Consider the following 18,726-nt stretch of genomic DNA (forward strand, 5'->3'; position numbering starts at 1 on the left):
TATGTCCTTAGCAAAATCTCACATGGCAGAGCCATGTGTGATGAAACCTGTTTCATTCAAAATGGATGAAATTCACCCGGTGTTGAAGGCAAGCCCAGAGAATAGCATAGGCCTTATGCTGACCCTCGGCACAGGGGTGCATTTCACCCAATGCAGACATTGTCCAGGACAAAAGTGTTCCCGTTTCTTTTTGAAAATGACCCTGGATTGTTTAATTTCTACCAAGTCAATCACTTTAGCAAAGCCTCAGAACAGTCGCCTTGCTGTAACATCTCAGCAAGATTAACAGGACCTCTGATGGTGTAGTGTCTACTTAGTACTGAATGTTAAGTTTGGCATTCAGTGAAATTCATGGTGATTAGAGACAGCGTAGGCCTGATAGATAATTTTGTGCAATGCCCTCCCCCTTCACAGTTCCAAGGATTAGTCTCTACTGTGTACCTCCCCATTCTGTTTTCAAATCCAAGTCTATAGGTCAGGAATTACACCGCAGAACCAACGTAGAGTAGCTCCTTCCTAGGTCAGCAGGTGCGTGGAGCTCAAGATGAGCCCAAGCCAATGTTTCAGTGGGCCAGCATTCTGCTCCCAACTTTGAGGTTGCGTATTGAACCATTTCAAGTTTGTACCATGACATTCTAGATCTCAGCTCCTGGAGGCAAGTGCAGTACTGTTGAGATGTTGGCTGTTTTCCTGCAGGAGGATACCTTGGACCAGAAGAAGCAAGTTAACGTGCATTGTGCCTGATTAAACTTCTTGGGTATTTACTTTCCCTCATGAGAGATGCAAGTATGCTGAGATCCCAGTGACATTCGCGAAGTACATCAGAGGGGCCTGTTTCTTTCCCTTTATGATTTCATGCAACATATTTTCTACTTATGAAAAGAAGAAGCAAACTCGAAGACACACAGTTTAGCTGCTGGCATAAGTTATTTTGTTGACCCTGCCCTGAAGCTTTTGGCTTTGTGGGATGGTTAATGTAAAACTTGTTCATGCATCAAATAACAGTAATTTACCTTTATGCTCTGCTTGTTTCCCCTCACCCCTCAGTCCTTTTTGAAGAAGTTCCTTAACTAAAAACTCACAGATATGAAGTTAGGGAGAAATGTGGCCAGAACATTCTTGGATTACTACCGGCTGAACACCATATCAGAGAGACCACTGGCACCTATCCCCAACACACGGTAGGTCAGAAAGCAATCTCGGCTCTTTCTACATTTGTTTCTCTTGCTTGACCAGGGCTATGTTTTTAATACCCTCCCTGCCTACACTTCACTTGTATCTAAGGGATTGTGGCTTTCTAATAAATTTGTTATTCTAATTCTTTCTTATTTTATTGAAATTTCTTTCTAAACCAAGCAGTTATGGTCTGAAAAATACCTGGGTTATGCCTAAAATATTATTCCAGGGATTTTGGAGATATCACGCTTGATTCTTCTCTCATGCTAACTGTACACCAAACTGCAGTGTCTTTAATGGACTTATTCCTAATTTACACCAGTGTAAGGGAGAGGAGAATCAGACCTGCTATGTTTTAAATACCTTTCATTCCGGAAATGAAATCTTGCGTGCTCGCGGGGAACGGCTCTGTTTCTCCTCAGACCAAGTCTGGCACCGGCAATAGTGTGATAGATTCCCATACACCACCCTGCCAATGAGCCTCAGCCCTGAACGAAGGAATCACCTCGAACAGAGAGAGAGCAGCTAACGCTTCAGGTCCACTTGACACTTAGCTTCTCTGCTGAAGCAGGCGGCTAATCTGGCAACCGTGAACAGTCCCTGGGGTTCGTCACATGTGTAAAATGAAGCATAAAATGGTGCTGTGGCCACAGGGACCAGTTGTAATGGCTGTTGTGATGCAGACACATGTCCACTAGGAAATGGGGTGAAACCACCATACAAGGCGGCGTGAACTAAAGAGGGTATGAGCCGAGCATTTCAAATTCCCAGTTTTTTCATCTCAACTCTGGCATTGGCCTGCTATATAGCCTTGAGCAATTCACCTCACCTTTCTGTGCCTTAGGGTACATCTGTATTTAGAGCTGAAGGTGTAAATCCTATCTCAAGGAGACTGGCGCTAGGTCCTACTGAGCTAGCTCGCGAAAAATATTGTGTAGGGTGGTGGTATGATATGCAAGAAGGGCTAGCTACCCCGAATACGATCCCATTCAAGACATTAGGCATGTACCGGGAGCAGCTAGCCCTTCCCACAGCTCACACTGCTGTGATTGCACTTCTGTTTTTAGAGCACTAGCTCAAACAGAACCAGCACAGGTATGTCTCCTTGAGCTAGGAATTACACCCACAGCCTGAAGAGTAGAAATACACACCGTTTCACTGTCTGTGAAACAAGGGTAGTAGTCCTTAGCTCTCCAGGAAGGATTATAATAAATACAATGCTTTGAACACACAAAGCACCGTGAAAAGTTACAAGCAGACCAAGCAGGACTGGCATTTCCATTTCCTAGGAATGGCTGCAACGTTAACATTTGCTTTCATTCTTGTTTGGAGAAAAACCAAAGAATCTGGAAATTTTCTGCCAAATAAAAATTTCAGAAAAAAATTATCTTTGGGTCAGTCCAAATATTTCAGTGCTGACTTTATTTTATTTTTTCAATGTATTTTATATATATAATATGAAATATATAAAATTGAAATGGTTTTGATTTATTTTGTAATGAGGTTTCTGCAGGAACGTGTGTCAGTTGAGAGAAATCGGCATTTTCGGAGGGGAAAAATGTCCAGATGGAAAATGTTTGACCAGCTCTAGTGACAATATTTTTATAGCACATTTCAGTCTAGGCCACAGATCAGCTGTCAGAGGTTCTTTTGAGAACGCTGCCTCTTAAGTATGTTCCACTTGCAGCCATTTTGGCAGATGCTTATTGACATGGTCAGATTGTACCCGTTCTGCTGCAATGACTGTTGAAACATTCTCCATCTCCCTTTCTCCGCTGATGACTTTGACATAACAGTTTGGGCCGGGATGGAGGGGGATCACCAGCTGTGCAGTTCTCATTGCTGTCCTTCTGCAGAGACCAGCAGGGCTGGTGATGAAAAGAATCTAGCATCTTCCTCCTCTGTTCTCCTGAAAGGGAATGTATCATTTCTTCCAGACTCCTAGTGTCCACTGCCTCTGGGTCTGGGAAGCCAAGCCTATTACAGAACCTGGCAGCGTAATGCCCTTCAGTAGTACAACTCAGTTACCTCGGTATAAGGATTATTTTTTAAACTAAAGAGCTGCCGTCAGTGCTAACAGAAGCATTATAATCTCATCAGACATCCAGGCCCATCTCTATAGAGACAGATACACCAGAAGGGAAGTATATACATGGATATAATCATTTTGCACAGTGTCAGTTTTGTTTGTTACCCCCACAACTCTCTACTTGGGGGGGGAATTCTTTTGTCTAGTCACATACTACAGGAAATTTCTACATATTGGTTAATACTCACCCCAAAGACGACGTATGTTTAGGGAATAGATTTTAAGTGATCCATGTTGCTAGTGTCCTGATATCTCAGTTAATATATCAGATTCTCCCAGTAAGTAGACAAATGCCTTTTCTATCTGTATCATGGGCTTATTTTCATAACATAGGATGATAGCTCTTTTGTGCGTATGTGTGTGTGTGTGTGTGTACAGGGCCGTCCTTAGGCATATGCAGCTGTGTAGGGAACCCAAAAATCTGGGGCACCACCAGGACCATAGGCGCCAACTTCTCATCTTGCTGAGAGGTGCTGGACCCGCATTCCACTCCAACCCTGCCCCCACTCTACCCCTTCCCTCAAGCCCTGCCCCTGCCCTAGCTCTTCCCACCCCTGCTCCGCCCCCCACCCCACCTCTTCCCTGCCTCCTCCCCTGAACATGCCCCATCCCCACTCCTTCCTCTCTCTCACAAAGCTTGAACACCGTGAATCACTGTTTGCGGCGCTCTGGAAGTGCTGGGAAGGAGGGAGAGGAGTTGGTAAGTGCGGGGCTGACGGCTCACAAGAGGCGCTGGGGGTAGGGGGGAGGAACAGAGGGGAGGAGCTTGGCTCCGGTGCATGCTCTGCACCCACTAAATTTTCCCCATGGGTGCTCCAGCCCCGAAGCACCCACCCATGGAGTCCGTGCCTATGACCAGGATTGCAGGCAAGAGTGGGTCAGCTCCCGCACACCCGGCATGCACTGCAGTCTCCTTACCAGGCAGAAGGGAGAAGGTCTGGGGGTTGGGTTTCTGCAGGGAACTGTGACTCTCGATATCATTCTGTCAATAAATCAGAATTTTTTCTATAGTGCTACTTCTTTAATGCAAGTCTAGTCCATCAGCATTATAGTGTGCTTCATTTGTTTAAACTGTTTTTAATAAAGTGCATGTGGCAAGTTTTCCAGTACTGTAAGCTTATGTTTGTGTTGCTAAGGGCAAGTCGGGCATAGGGGCACCAGTTTAATAATGCTGCCTAGGGCCCCATAAATCCTAAGGATGGCCCTGTGTGGTGTGTATCCACACACACACACACAGAGAAGTGAATGAAATGAAGTATTACTTTGAAGCTGTCATGTTAACTGGAAACTTGTTCAAGGAGAAAGTCCTAGAGCTACTACTGGGAAGAGAGTTTTGAGGCTTTAATTATGCCTTGGCTCGGAAATAACAAAAGAAATGGATCTGAATATATAAAATGGTACCAAACATCTATGTACTCAGGGCTAATTATATGGCACAGATATTCACTTGAACCAGGAAATGTTTTGACTACAGTTTATGAAAATCCATTATGACATTACCAGATTCTCCATGCTCATGAAAGGAAGGCTGCAAAAAGTTAATAAATATGTGAAAGGAAACTAATTGGATCCTTTGTGCCAGCTACTGTACATGGAACAAGTGTTGTGTAAGGGAATTAGTGCTGCTGAAAGGTGCTGGATTGACAGGCATTAAAATAATAATAGTCTGTGACACGCATTTGATCAGAGGATCTCAAAGCACCAAGAGTTAAGTGTCACTGTCCCCATCTGTCAGATGGGGAATTTTCAGCATAGAACAGGGAAATGACTTGCTCCGGCTACATTTGAAGTCAAAGGAATCTCTAGTAATAGATTTGAGGTTCCCTGACACCTAATCTAATGCCCTGGACCAGGCTGCCTGCTGCTTAAAATCATCAGTGTACCAACAGCTCTACAAGACCATTGGAAGTGGAAGGCCTTGTTTACGTGTGATGGCCACCATTTTGGCCAGCGCACCAGAGATTGAGCCAGAGTCTTCCAGAGCTAACAGCCTGCGCTGATACAGCTTGAGCTGAAGTGGGGGTTGCTAACAATTCATATCTCTACAAGTTGGCACCTGTAACATGCTCACCACCAGTTACGTGCACACAAAAGTTGGACCACTTTAACTCTACGGGTAAATGAAGTGGTGCAAGCCCTCTGCCTCCTAGCACAGGGTCAGTTATTCCAGGATGAAGGGGAACAGCTTTCCCCATGAGGCATCTCTGGACTGATATCACTGCATCCCCAGGCGGGATTACACTGATACAGCTGCTCTGGTTAAAAATCACTGCCCTAAGTGAAACAGTTATCCTGGTACAAAACCTATGCAGATGAGGCAGGCCTACATTTCCCTTATACTGACTCCTGTCCCATCCATCAATGAGGCTCTGTCTGGGACAGGCGGGGCCACTGCTAAGGTTAAGGTGGGATGTCAGTCCTTGAAGTCGCTGCTGAGTCTACCAACAAGTGTGTCAGCTGTGGTGGGGCATTTTGTGTTGTGAATACCTGGAGGCTAGAAACTAATCTCAGACCCACCAACTCGACTCTTTCTCCCCCATCCCTGTTGTACCCCTTAGCGCACATCTGTGGTGAATTACAGCATGAGAATAATTGTCGTCTTCTCCTCACCCTTCAGTGGGGAGTCCAGCCCCCTCCCACTTCTCATACTTCCAGTGGTGAGCTGGAACCGCACGAACCGGTTGTTAAATTTTGAAGCCGGTTTACAACCGGTTGTTAAAGGGGTGGGCAAACTCCGGCCCGTGGGACACGTCCGGCCAGTGGGACTGTCCCCTGTCCGGCCCGCCTGAGCTCCCAGTTGGAGAGGCTCCCCTGTCCGAGAATCCCGTTTTAATTTTGCTCCGGGTCTTCGGCAGCACTTCGGTGGCACGTCCTCCACTCGCTCTGGGTCTTCAGCGGCACAGAAGGACCTGCCGCCAAAGTGCTGCAGAAGGCACAGAGCGACTGAAGGACCCGGTTCTTCAGATTTTGGCAGCTCATCACTGCATACTTCTCTTTAAAAGGGTCATTGTCCGCATCCTCCCCACAAGAGACCAGCTCCCTCTAGCTCTTCTGTGTCCTTTGCCACCACAGAGTGTCCCTACACAACTCCACCCTCACTTTGCTCTATGTCTGCCATTCACCTCTGCCTCCCTGACCCCTATAGACATCTGCATCTAGCCAGCTAGCCTTCTACCTCTCCATGTCTGAGCCTTTAGCTCAGCTCCCAAGGGAAGTGTATCCCAGAACATAAGAATGGCCCTACTGGGTCAGACCATGGGTCCATGTAGTCCAGTATCCTGTCCTCTGACACTGGTCAGTGCCAGGTGCCCCAGAGGGAATGGACAGACCAGGTAATCATCAAGTGATCCATCCCCTGTTGCCCACTCCCAGCTTCTGGCAAACAGAGACTAGGGACACCATCCCTGCCCATCCTGGCTAATAGCCATTGATGGACCTATCCTCCATGAATTTATCTAGTTCTTTTTTGAACCCTATTATGGTCTTGGCCTTCACAATATCCTCTGGCAAGGAGTTCCACAGGCTGACTGTGCGTTGTGTGAAGCCCAGGGACCACTTCTCACTAGTTTCAGGCAGTAAGTCCTGTTTTGCCCTGGTTCCCTGCTCCTGGACTCCTTCCCTGATTTCCAAACCAGCATCCCCTTCTACACCTTAAAAACAGCCAAGGGCCCATGTCATCTGGGAGAGAAGTGGTTATTTTCCTACAGGCTAAGCTTCCCTTTTGAAATATGTAAGTGTGTGTTTAGATGACCCAATGCGGGGGAAAAGGTTGTAATGTCCTCATATGTGCACTAATGAATTAAAAGCATTGCTGGATATGCTAGACACATTATGGAGTGAGGATATATGTGTCCTGTGAATCGCTAATTAAGCAACAGAGACCTCAAAATTAGAAATCATCCGTCTGTCAGAGCTGTTTGAGCAGACAACATACCCACTTAGCGTGAAGGGCTTGGAACATTTCAGAGCAACTGAATCTAAGATACAGCTCACCCTGCAGCCAAAGGCTCCTATCTAAGGGTGTGTGAGGTGCACACAGACCAGAATAATCCAGTTGAGAAAGTTCAAATGGGTTTATGAGAGACCTGTTGATAAAGGGAAGGGTATGTGACTTCCATTCCTTATTGTGCTCTTCTCATTTATGCTCCTCAGTAACTCACAAATTCTGCCACAATTGCACTCAAGGGAAATGCTGGAGCTAGATCCCTCGTATTATTATAGGTGGGGCCGGTTGCACCAACTATTGTTAATGTCGCTTGACACTTCCCATTATAAGTCCCTGTGGTCAGTTGCTTATAACTTTGCCAAGCTTCGATAATTTGGACTGAAATTTTCCATGTCGGGTAGAAGGACCTCACATACCATAACATCTTCCTAATCACTCCTCAGGCAGCAGAACACGTACAGACTAAAATGGTCTTCAGTGTGTTTTGAAAGACCAGCAGGGATTTTCTTAGGTAGGGAACCTCCACTACCAGCTCCTTCCATGGTCTTAGGGCAGCCAATATAAATGTATATTCACCCACCAGCTTTGGTGCTACCAGACAGAAGCTAGAGGAGCAGTGTGGTACGTCATGCAGCTGGTATCCTAATGCTAGTCATAAACTGTATTGGAGAGGGGGGAGTCAGTCCCTATACACCATGGAAGGAAAACGCATATGGGCACACCCAATGGGTCAAACTTCAATATAAACAACGAGGAGTCCTTGTGGCACCTTAGAGACTAACAAATTTATTTGGGCATAAGCTTTCGTGGGCTAAAACCCACTTCATCAGATGCATGAAGTAGAAAATACAGTAGGCAGGTATAAATATACTCCATGCATCTGATGAAGGGGGTTTTAGCCCACGAAAGCTTATGCCCAAATAAATTTGTTAGTCTCTAAGGTGCCACAAGGACTCCTCGTTGTTTTTGCTGATACAGACTAACGTGGCGGCGACCCCTCTGAAACTTCAATATAAGTCACACTGGGATAAATCTGAAAAATGCCACTGCCTCCCGTGGAGTGACTTCTGATTTACACTGGGGTGAGATCAGAATCTGTCCCTCTGTGTTTTAGCCATGAGTCCTTTGTTATTGAAAGAGATGAGATTGGTGCATCGTTAGCCATGACATGAGACAAGAAAAGGTGATGGTTTGCCCACCAAATGCTTATAGTAATTGAAAAACAGACTTTCTGGACCTTTCAGTAAATTTGATTCAATTAACCGTCTCCATAGGCAAGAAATGGTCAAGTCAAACATACAGTCTTCCACATCTGCTGATGGAAAAGTGACTCTGCTTTGAGCAGGGGCTTGGACTAGATGACCTCTTGAGGTCCCTTCCCACCCTGATGTTCTATGATTCTGTGATTCCAGATTTACATTTCAGCAGCACTGACAAACTGCCACAGCCACTAAGAGCTTTGAGTGCCTTCACTCCTTCCTTTGGTGCCTTGTTAATAGGAAATAAAACTGACCTGTGACTTTAATGAGAGACTTCCTTGGAGCCCTCCTAGAGGGATCTGCAAGTCAGGCTGCTTCTCTTGCCCAAAGGGGGCTCAGGGCTCTTAACCTCCTAGGGATGCTTGTGATGTCAACAGCTCACACTTCTCTACACAAGAGGTAACAAGTAGACTGCAAGTTAGTTCCTGAGACACTGAAAAGCATCCAGTTTGTAAGTGCTATTGGCAGTGCTTCCTGCACAGACACTGCTAAATAAATAGTGTGTTTTCCTTCTCTCTCCACTACACATTGCTCATAAAGGAGAGGGAGGGGATCACATAAATAATATAAGGAGGAAACAAACTGAATAAGAGAAAACAAACCTGTCCTCAACATTTCCCATTAACAAATCAGGATCCCTCCCAGAAGAGGAGAATAGTAAACTTCTTCTTGTGAATTTTATTATGAGGACATGGGAATGATGTGGTTGGTGCAGTTCCCGTTTCCTACCAACAGGTGTCACCAGCATGAATTACAAATATTCTGTAAAAAGAACAAGGAGTACTTGTGGCACCTTAGAGACTATGTGGGCTAAAACCCACTTCATCAGATGCATGCAGTGGAAAATACAGTAAGAAGATATATATATACACAGAGAACATGAAAAAATGGGTGTTGCCCATACACACTATAACAAGAGTAATCAGTTAAGTTGAGCTATTATCAGCAGGAGAAAAAGACCTTTTGTAGTGATAATTAGGATGGCCCATTTCCAATAATTGACAAGAAGGTGTGAGTAACGGTGGGGGGGGGGGAATAAGCATGGGGAAATATTTTTACTTTGTGTAATGACCCATCCATTCCCAGTCTTTATTCAAGCCTAATTTAATGGTGTCCAGTTTGCAAATTAATTCCAATTCATCAGTCTCTCGTTGGAGTCTGGTTTTGAAGTTTTTTTGTTGTAATATTGCAACTTTTAGGTCTGTGATCGAGTGACCACACAGATTGAAGTGTTCTCCGACTGGTTTTGAATGTTATAATTCTTGACGTCTGATTTGTGTCCATTTATTCTTTTATGTAGAGACTGTCCAGTTTGGCCAATGTACATGGCAGAGGGGCATTGCTGGCACATGATGGCCTATATCACTTTGGTAGATGTGCAGGTGAACGAGCCTCTGATGGTGTGGCTGATGTGATTCGGTCCTATGATGGTGTCCCCCTGAATAGATATGTGGACAGAGTTGACAACGGGCTTTGTTGCAAGGATAGATTCCTGGGTTAGTGTTCTGTCCTCTAATATAATATATATAATATTCTATACTTCTCCGGGCATGTCAGATTGTAGCCACCCATGGGTGATGCCTTGGGATACATCACAAGCTAACACAGAAATTGTGCCTCATGACAGGATTGTTTACCTGCTTCTTTTGTGTTCAGACAGCACCAGGCTACATCAGTTTCTAAAAATCTTTCCCAAGTAGGTCAATGTATTTTTAAAAAATTGCTGGGAATTCAAACGACTTTAATCTGATTTCCAGGGCAGCAAATTGCATTAGAAATGGAAGCGCTCTTACAGTTTAAAGGCAAATTATATGTTTTGCCTCGAATTAATTTTTGTTTTTCCCCCTTCTCTACTGATAATTATAATCTGTCAGTTTACTCCTACATGCATCTGCACGTATTATGCAGTTCCTGATACTTGTAGCTGTCATTAAAGAAAACCTTTCAGGTTTTAAACGGTGACACATTTGCATGGGTTCAATGAAAAGGATCCATTTACGGAGTTCTGGGAGATTTGCATTGCTTGGCTAGCCTCCAGCGTAGGGGTTCTCCAAAATACCACATTATAACAATTACCCTGTCAAGGGCTGAAAAATCACAATCCCAGCTGGAACAATGCAGCCCTGGAGTTCAAGCACACACTAAACACAGTCCCAAACCACAGAAAATGTGCAGGGTTAGATCATGCCTTGAGGCACTCCCCTGAGCAAATGATGGTGTATAAACCACTGCACTCCAGGAGCAGGCCAGGGGAACATACTATCTCCAGGAAACAAAGTGGGGAGTAATGTACTCCTGCCATGGACCATCCATTGGTAAGTTACTATCCCTTCCTCCCTGATGGTTCAGCTACTGCCTAGCAAGTGGGAGCCTGGAGTCAAAGCTCCAGCCCTTCCCTGCCTCCCCCCGAACCCCCACAACTCCTCAGTCCCAGAAGCAGTTACTATGCTGGTGGCCCAAAGTCTGGGTCTCCTACACTGGGTTGTAGTTGTGGACATGGGAATGTAGTCAACGTGACAGTCAAGTCCAGACTTTAGTTCTATAATATATATGCTCTGACACATAATATTTTGCCACTATGGGATGGGGGGAGACAGAGGGACACCACCCATGTAGCAGCGGTCATGCTTGCGACCAAGGGAGAAGCACTTGCAAGTAGAGCTGGGCGAAAGTTTGCAACCAAAACTTTGGGTGAAAAAGGTGGATTTGGGTAAACTGAAATATTTCTCAAGATCATGTTGATTTCGCCAAAGAGTTTCAGTTAAAATAAATTAGATAAAATCATAACCTTTTGTTTCACCATTTTCAAAATGAAATGTTAGGATTCAAGATGTTGTTTTGAAATTCCCTTCAATGTTATATAAAAGGTGTTAAAAGAAAAGCTTGAAATCCAAACAGAATGGTTCAATGGATCTGAAACATTGGTTTCGACTTTTTGATTGGCCAGAATTTTTTAAAAATAATCATTTTGGATCAACCTGAAGTGATTTCTCCCCACCCCCCGGGGTTTTTGTAACAGCCAGTGACCCGAATAATCACTTTTTCACATGGTATAAGGTGAAGGTGAAAGGTGGTGCTTCTCACAGCAGTAACTGGGAGCCTTCTCCAAGTGCAGCAGATTGTGTTTGCATTGCTCTGTCCCAGTGAGTATGTCAAGCCCTCCTGGCAAGACTGTGACACACGACCCCTCATCCATGACGGCATGAGCTGGTGCAAATGGTACACACACATGCGTGCACACAGGGATGGGGGTTGAATTTGTGATTTTTGTCCTTAAAATATGCAGTTGTATCCACCAGAAGATCAATACCTTGTCAGCTAATGCCTAAGGATTTCTCACCATTCATATAACATGGTAAATTTGTTTTCATTGTTTATAATTGGCCTAGTCTTGCAACATGTATGTTATTTAACTGCCAGCGTCTCCGCTTGCATTATCTGCTGTGCCATTTGATTTCTGGTTTTGTCTTTCAAACCTGTCAGGCGTTCCCAGAAAATACAGAAAATCCTTTTGCAGTGTCAGACATGGGGCCAGTTACTTGTGCCTCTCTGAGAGTGAAGCATTTGAAATAATCAGGCATAAATTGTTTGTTTGGAAAATGCACATCTTGTATACCTAGGAAACATTGTAAAAATTAGATCATCAGCTACAGCAGTGTAGGAAGAGTCCATTGTTTTGTAACCATTTTCAATTCCAGTGATCCTATTTTGATCCCTGGCATGTGGACATGTATAACCCTCTATTTCTTGCAATTTCAACATAAGATCCAATTAAATTGGTTCCCCTTTCATTTGCAGGCTGCAGAGCCACTAGTTAAAATCTACCCCTTATCAGCCGAGTGCTTAGTCTGTGGACAAACCTAGATAAACAAAGTAGATGTGTGGTAATAATTATCAATACAAAGGAAAATTGGAATATTTTATAGGAAGATCTGGATGACCTTGAAGATTGGAGTAATAGAAGTGGGGTGAAATTCAATAGTACAAAGTGCAAGGTGATACACTTAGAGTCTAATAAGAAGAACTTATGTTATAAGCTGGGAGCTCATCGCTTGAAAGCAAGAGAGAGACCTGGGTGTGTGGGTCGATCACAGGGTGACTATGAGCCACTAATCTGATGCAGCTGCAAAAAAACCATGAGATCCTCGATGTACCTGGTGAGGCATTTCCTGTAGTGATAGGGCAGTACTAACGCCATTGTACAAGGCACCTGTAAGATCTCATTTGGAATACTATATACCATTCTGGTCAGCCATGTTCAAGAAAGATGAATTCAAGCTGGTACAGGTGCAGAGAAGAGCTACTAGGATGATCAGGGAAATGGAGGCCCTATCTTCTCAGAGGAAATTGAAGAGCTTGGCTTGTTTTGACCAGTGAAATGAAAGCTGAGAGAGGATCTGATTAAATACATCAGGGTGATAAACACCAGGGAGGATGAAGAACAATTTAAGCTGAAGGACAGTTTTGGCACAAGAAGAAGTGGGTGTAAACTGGCCATGAGCAAATTCAGGCTGGAACTCAGAAGAAGGTTTCTAACCATTTGAGGGATGAGGTTCTGGAACATCCTCCAAATTGGTTTTGTAGGGGCAAATAACTTAATTGGGTTTGAGAGAGAGCTGGACAAATGTAGGAGTGGGACTGTATGATGGGATTGCTTGTGATGGGTGTGGGGTCCCATCCACATTTCTCATGTTCCTAAAATCTCATGCTTCAGGGCTTTCGCCAGTCCCATGCAGGGATCAGGAAGGGATTTCTGCTCCTGCCCCCAGCGTATTCTAGTGGGATTTTTCTCCTTCCTCTGAAACATCAAAGATGGCCACAGCTGGGCAAGGTGGGACAATGCTCTGAGGTAACACTGAGCATACTCTCTTTCAGGAGCTTGGCTGGCTGGTTCTTGTTCACATGCTCAGGATCTAACTCAGGGGTCGGCAACCTTTCAGAAGTGGTGTGCCGAGTCTTCATTTATTCACTTTAATTTAAGGTTTCACATGCCGGTAATACATTTTAACGTTTTTTAGAAGGTCTCTCTCTCTCTCTAAAAGTCGATAGATTATATAACTAAACTATTGTCGTATGTAAAGTAAACAAGGTTTTCAAAATGTTTAAGAAGCTTCATTTAAAATTAAATTAAAATGTTGATCTTACGTCGCCGGCCCGCTCAGCCCGCTGCTGGACTGGGGTTCCGTTCCCCCAGGCCAGCAGTGGGCTGAGCGGGGCCTGTGGCCGGGACCCCGCCTGGCAAGGGGCCGGCAGCCAGAACCCCAGACTGGCAGTGGGCTGAGCGGGGCCAGCGGCCGGGACCCCAGACCAGCAGTGGGTTGAGCGGCTCAGCCTGCTGCCGCTCAGGGATTCCATCCGCCAGCTCCTGCCAGCCAGGGTCCCGGCTGCCGGCCCCGCTCAGCCCGCTGCCGGTCTGGGGTCCCGGCCCTGCCCACATAGAGTGGGTACCTACCTTCTCCCTGGTTCTAGCCCATTCTCGTCCTCTCTCTCTGCACTGAGCTGAGGGTGGGAGTGCACTGAGCACAGGGCTGGGGGTGAAGGAGCAGGCTGGGGGTGGGGTGCAGGGTCTGGCCAGGAGCTAGAATGAGGGAGGGGACTCAGGATTGGGGCAGGAGGTTTGGGTGTGGAGAGTTTACCTGGGAAGCTCCCATTTGGTGCAAGGGGTGCAGGTGGGAATGTGGGGGGGAGGCGCAGGAGCTCCCGTTTGATGCTCAGGGTGGGGGTGGGAATGTGGGGGGGGTGTAAGAGTCAGGGCATGGGGTGTGGGGGGCTGGGTGTGTGTGAGGAGGGTGCAGGGGTCAGGGCAGGGGACTGGGGTGTGTGTGAGGGGGGGTGCAGGGGTCAGGGCAGAGGGCTGGGGGTGTGGGCTAGGGTCCTGGGGTTGCTCCCAGCCCCCTGCCCAGAGCGGCTCAGGGCAGGGGGCTGGAGGGGATATGCCCTGATTCCACCTCCCTTGCCCCGTCCCCCTTCTTCTCCGCCTCCTCCCCGGAGCAGCGAGCACTGCGGCTGCTTCTCCCCCTCCCGCGCAAGGGCCATCTGCTGATCGGTGGCAGGGAGGGAGCGGAGAAGCGGCAGGAACCCAGCACGCTGGGGGAAGAGGCGAGGGAGGGGAACTTGCCTGCCCTGCAGCAGCAGCTGGGCAGGACCAAGCTTCTTCACCCTGCCCCTGCGGGGTCGGGGGGGGCGGAGAAGAGCGGGCCAGGGTGGGCAGGATTTTTAATGGCATGCTGCTGCCTGCCTGGTTCCCGGCCTGGGTTCGGCAGCGGGCTGAGCGGGGCCGGTGGCCGGGACCTGGCAGGCAGCAGCATGCCATTAAAAATCGGCTCGCGTGCCAATTTTTCCCCCAAGTCATATTGGCAGTGACATGGGGAGTTTTTTTGCCTTCCTCTACAACGTGTGGTGCAGGTCACTTGCCGGGATCATCTGAGCATATCTCCCTTAATCTATTCCCTGCCATTCCAGGGGCCTATAGGGTGTAGGGTAGGGTGACCACATGTCCCGTTTTTAGAGGGGCAGTCACGTATTTAAGCCTTCCTGCAGGTGTCCCAACTTTTTCTTAAAAACAGGCAAATTGTCCTGTTTTTTTCTGTCTCCCCCACATCAGCACTGGTGGGTCCTGCTGCTGGCCATATCCCTGCTCGCTAGCCACCCGCCCACCAGCGGTGAGTGCGGGGGGTCCAGCGGCCAACGATGGGGGGGGTGTGTGTGTGCAAGGCTGGTGGTGGGGCAGAGCTGCAGTGCACCGGGCCAGCCCCTCCCCCTGCTGGTCCGCCAGCTGAGCCCCCACTGTGTGCCGGCTCTCGGCCAGCGGGGCCCCGTCCCGTTTCCGGCCAGCAATGGCTGTGAGCAGCGGTGGCTGGTGCGTGCGGGCAGGGGCTAGGCACTGGCCGGTTACATGTCACCTCTGCTGCCCACCCATCGGCCATTCGCATGCTCCTCCCCTCAATGTCCTCTCCCTGCTTTGCCCCTTCCCCCCCACCCAGCCCTGCTGCTCCTCCATATCCCCCCAGCGGGGTGTGTCCCGTTCCCAGCGCTGTGCAGAGAACCAGCCCCGGGTCGGAGCGCTCAGCTCCCAAGCAGCCTGGACAGGAGGCTCCTTCCTTCCCCCCCTGCCTCTGGCTGGGCCAGTGCCCCGGGAAAGCTCAAGACGCTCCGGCCTGGGGCGCTGGCCAGGAGGAGCCGAACAACGCTGGCAATGGGGAAACCTCTCTCTGCCCCTCAGCTAAACTCTGGAGTGGCAAGGGGAGAAGCAATTTCCAGCCTGTTTCTGCCCCAAGCCTGCAGGCTTCACAGCAGCCCCCTGGGCAGGGGCTTAGCACCCTCTTCACCTGCCTTCCCCACCCCCTGCCCTGGGTCTTGCCCCCAGGGAGCACAGGGCTGCTCCGTCCCCTAGGCACCTCCCCTGCTGAGCCACCTCCTGGGCCGGGTTCGCTGAAGCCCCTGCAGTCAGGTTCCCTAGGCCCTGGTGCCCAATGCATCCTTAGGGCTTAACCCCTTTCTGCCTGCACTGTAGCTGGGGGACAGGAGGTGGCTGGGTTATCTCGGTGGCCACCAGCAGCCTGGAGGTGTTAGCTGCCTTTCGACACTGTGCAGGCAGGAAGGGACAAGCTGCTTCCAGCCACAGGGGAGCAGGAGGAGTGGGGAGAGAAGAGACGAGCTCTGCAAAAACACGAGCCAGGTCATCCCTTCCCTGCGGGGAAAAAGAAGGCACTAGGACACAGTGTGGACTATGCCAATGTCAAGTTGCAGACCTGAACTATTTTTCCTGTTGAAATTAGAGTGGTTCCAATTTTTATACCCCAGGAAAAGTTTGTTTTCCACACTTCCTTACCTCAAAAATGTATTTTTTTTTTTTAGGCAGCAATCAAGTGTGGCAAATTTCAGCCATAAAGCTGACTGTTTAGATTGCTGGAGAGGTGACTGCAAGTTTTGACCTAAATATGACCTTGTAACTGGCATGCCAAGTGCCCGGGAGAGTGAAGTTTGCAGAACAGTTTGCCATTACTGTAACATTAACGATCATGTGCTCCATGGGCACCTATTAAAAGCCCCAGTTAGATCACTGGCTGCTGTCAGTTTATTGTATTTCCAAAATCACCTTGTTGTATGGACCTGAAGTGAACAGTGCACGTGGTATTCATGAACCAGCAGAAGCTATAGATCACAGGTACTTAGACTACATCTAAAAATCACACAGTATGATCTGTTGCTGCGGCTGAAAGGTTAAGCACTGGTTCCCTTATCTGTGTTACAAATAACACCCTAGATTATTAAAAATGAGTGAGTTTTAAAGATCTATTTTATCTTCTTGACCCTGATCATGTTGTTGTACTTCTTCACTTTACTCAGTGGACCAGGAGTAATGAGACTAGCCAGTTTCACTTTCTGGGGATGGTTCTGGACCGTGCTAGTCTAGTGTGACGCCAGAGTAACCGCATAGAAATCAAAGGATTTGTACTGGCGTAAAGAGGGAGTGATGCTGTGAAGAATCAGGCCCTTTGTTTCTGGTCAGTTTCATGTTTGTGCTTAAGCTGCTGTTGGGTTTCGTTTCCAGCACTGAGCCCAGAAACATTAAGATTTAATCAAATTAAACATAAAAAGCCCGTTCTCCATTCAGTCTCCAGGCACATTAGATTTCATGAGTCCCCCATTTCCACGCCAAACCAATTGCTTTATTTAAATGTAAACAGTCCCCTTTTCAAAACCTCATTGTGCCTTAGGACGGCAATTTAGCAAAAGGAAGTACCGTGTAAACATTGATTATTTTCACATCTATTTTGACAAATCTTTCTACCGATTAAAACAAAGCGACTAACCAATATTTAACTGCAGTTACAGCTCCCGGGTGAAAGCAGATCCCTCCATATTATCAATGTGACATCAAGGAGTGGAGGTTCAGTGCCTAGGATTAGAAATCAGGAAACCTAGCTGCTATTCCCAGCTCTGCTCCGGAGCTGCTGTGTGACCTTGGACAAATCACTTCACTCCCCCCCCCCCTTTGTTTATTTCAGTTGTAAACCTCATTGGGGCAGGTACTGTCTCTCATTACTTGTTTGTACAGCACCTCTCGCAACGGGACCGTGATCTTGGTTGGGCCTCTAGGCACTGTGGTGGTCCATATAGGTAATAATACTACTCGAGGCAATGCTCGGAGGATAGGCAGGATGTTGCTGATCGCTTAAATATTAGACCAGGAGTCTGGAGCCATCTCTGTTTGTATCTTCTCAGAGCAGCACTGGATGAACAAACAGCACTGGCAGCATGACAGCTAAATGGAATACTTCATCAGGGAGAGAATCAAGAAATACAGACTGTGTAGAATAAGGCAGCTGAGTCAGTGAGGGCAGCCCTCAGGGTAGATCTAAGCCTATCAGTCATTGTGAAGCAGGTTGATGGCATGTTTTGTTTTCTCTAGTCAGGCTGGAAACTGATAGCTCAGTTTATAATGGAGAAGAAATCAAAAGTCGTATCTGTTTTTATAGCTGCACAATGGCCAGGTTGGCTAGAGAGAGATAATTACGTGCCATGACAAGATGAGGAAGAGATGAAATAGAAGGATATTATTTGTGAACCAGGCAGAGGGAGACATTATGGCCACCCCAGTGCGGGTGTGCTGTATGGGGTGCACGTACAGGGAAGCCTTTCTCTCCCGCTGAATGCACCTTGCACAGGGGGCAGCCATAATTCACTCGCAAGCTTGCAGAGCTCAGTGGATGGGGTGCTGGCTCGTGCTACTGCTGTCAGCACTAATCGCCCCAGAGAGGGCGTGTGTGGGCAGGGAGGGACAAGTACAAATGCCTCTTTGCACTGCGCTCCTCCAGCGCCCGAGAGACGTTTCAGCCTTTCAATGAAAAGATGATTTAGTTGGGGATCGGTCCTGCTTTGAGCAGGGGGTTGGACTAGATGACCTCCTGAGGTCCCTTCCAACCCTGATATTCTATGATTCTAGGAATCTATGATTCTATGCTTAGGGTACCACTGCTTGTGCTTTGCAGCTTCTTCCCAGACACAGCATCTGGAGAGGCAGAACTCAGCCTAAATCATGTAACACTTTGCAGCTTTTCAGGCACAATTCTGCACTGCAGGCCAACAACTGCCAGGAGCTGTATGAGTGGCATCAGAATCAGAGATGGAGGATATGGATTTAGTCAGGCCCAGCACTAGATTTTGTTAAAAAAGAGAGGGGCATTACAATGTAACAGGAGTTAAATGTTTCAGGAGTTTTAAAGAATGAAGCTGAGAGAGGTTTATTTAAA

General features: G+C 47.3%; 1 protein-coding gene across 2 annotated transcripts in view; it reads left to right on the forward strand.

The window, feature by feature from the left end:
- Nucleotides 1-18,726, forward strand: part of BEND5 (BEN domain containing 5) — a 1,404,194-nt gene that overhangs the window by 1,380,582 nt on the left and 4,886 nt on the right. For both annotated transcript variants that reach the window (XM_048861237.2, XM_075131860.1), the window contains one exon: nt 1,085-1,181. In XM_048861237.2, the coding sequence (XP_048717194.1) occupies nt 1,085-1,181 (97 nt within the window). The remainder of the gene's footprint in view (nt 1-1,084; nt 1,182-18,726) is intronic.

The sequence above is a fragment of the Caretta caretta genome, chromosome 8 (assembly GCF_965140235.1).
Source record: "Caretta caretta isolate rCarCar2 chromosome 8, rCarCar1.hap1, whole genome shotgun sequence".
Classification (NCBI taxonomy): domain Eukaryota; kingdom Metazoa; phylum Chordata; order Testudines; family Cheloniidae; genus Caretta; species Caretta caretta.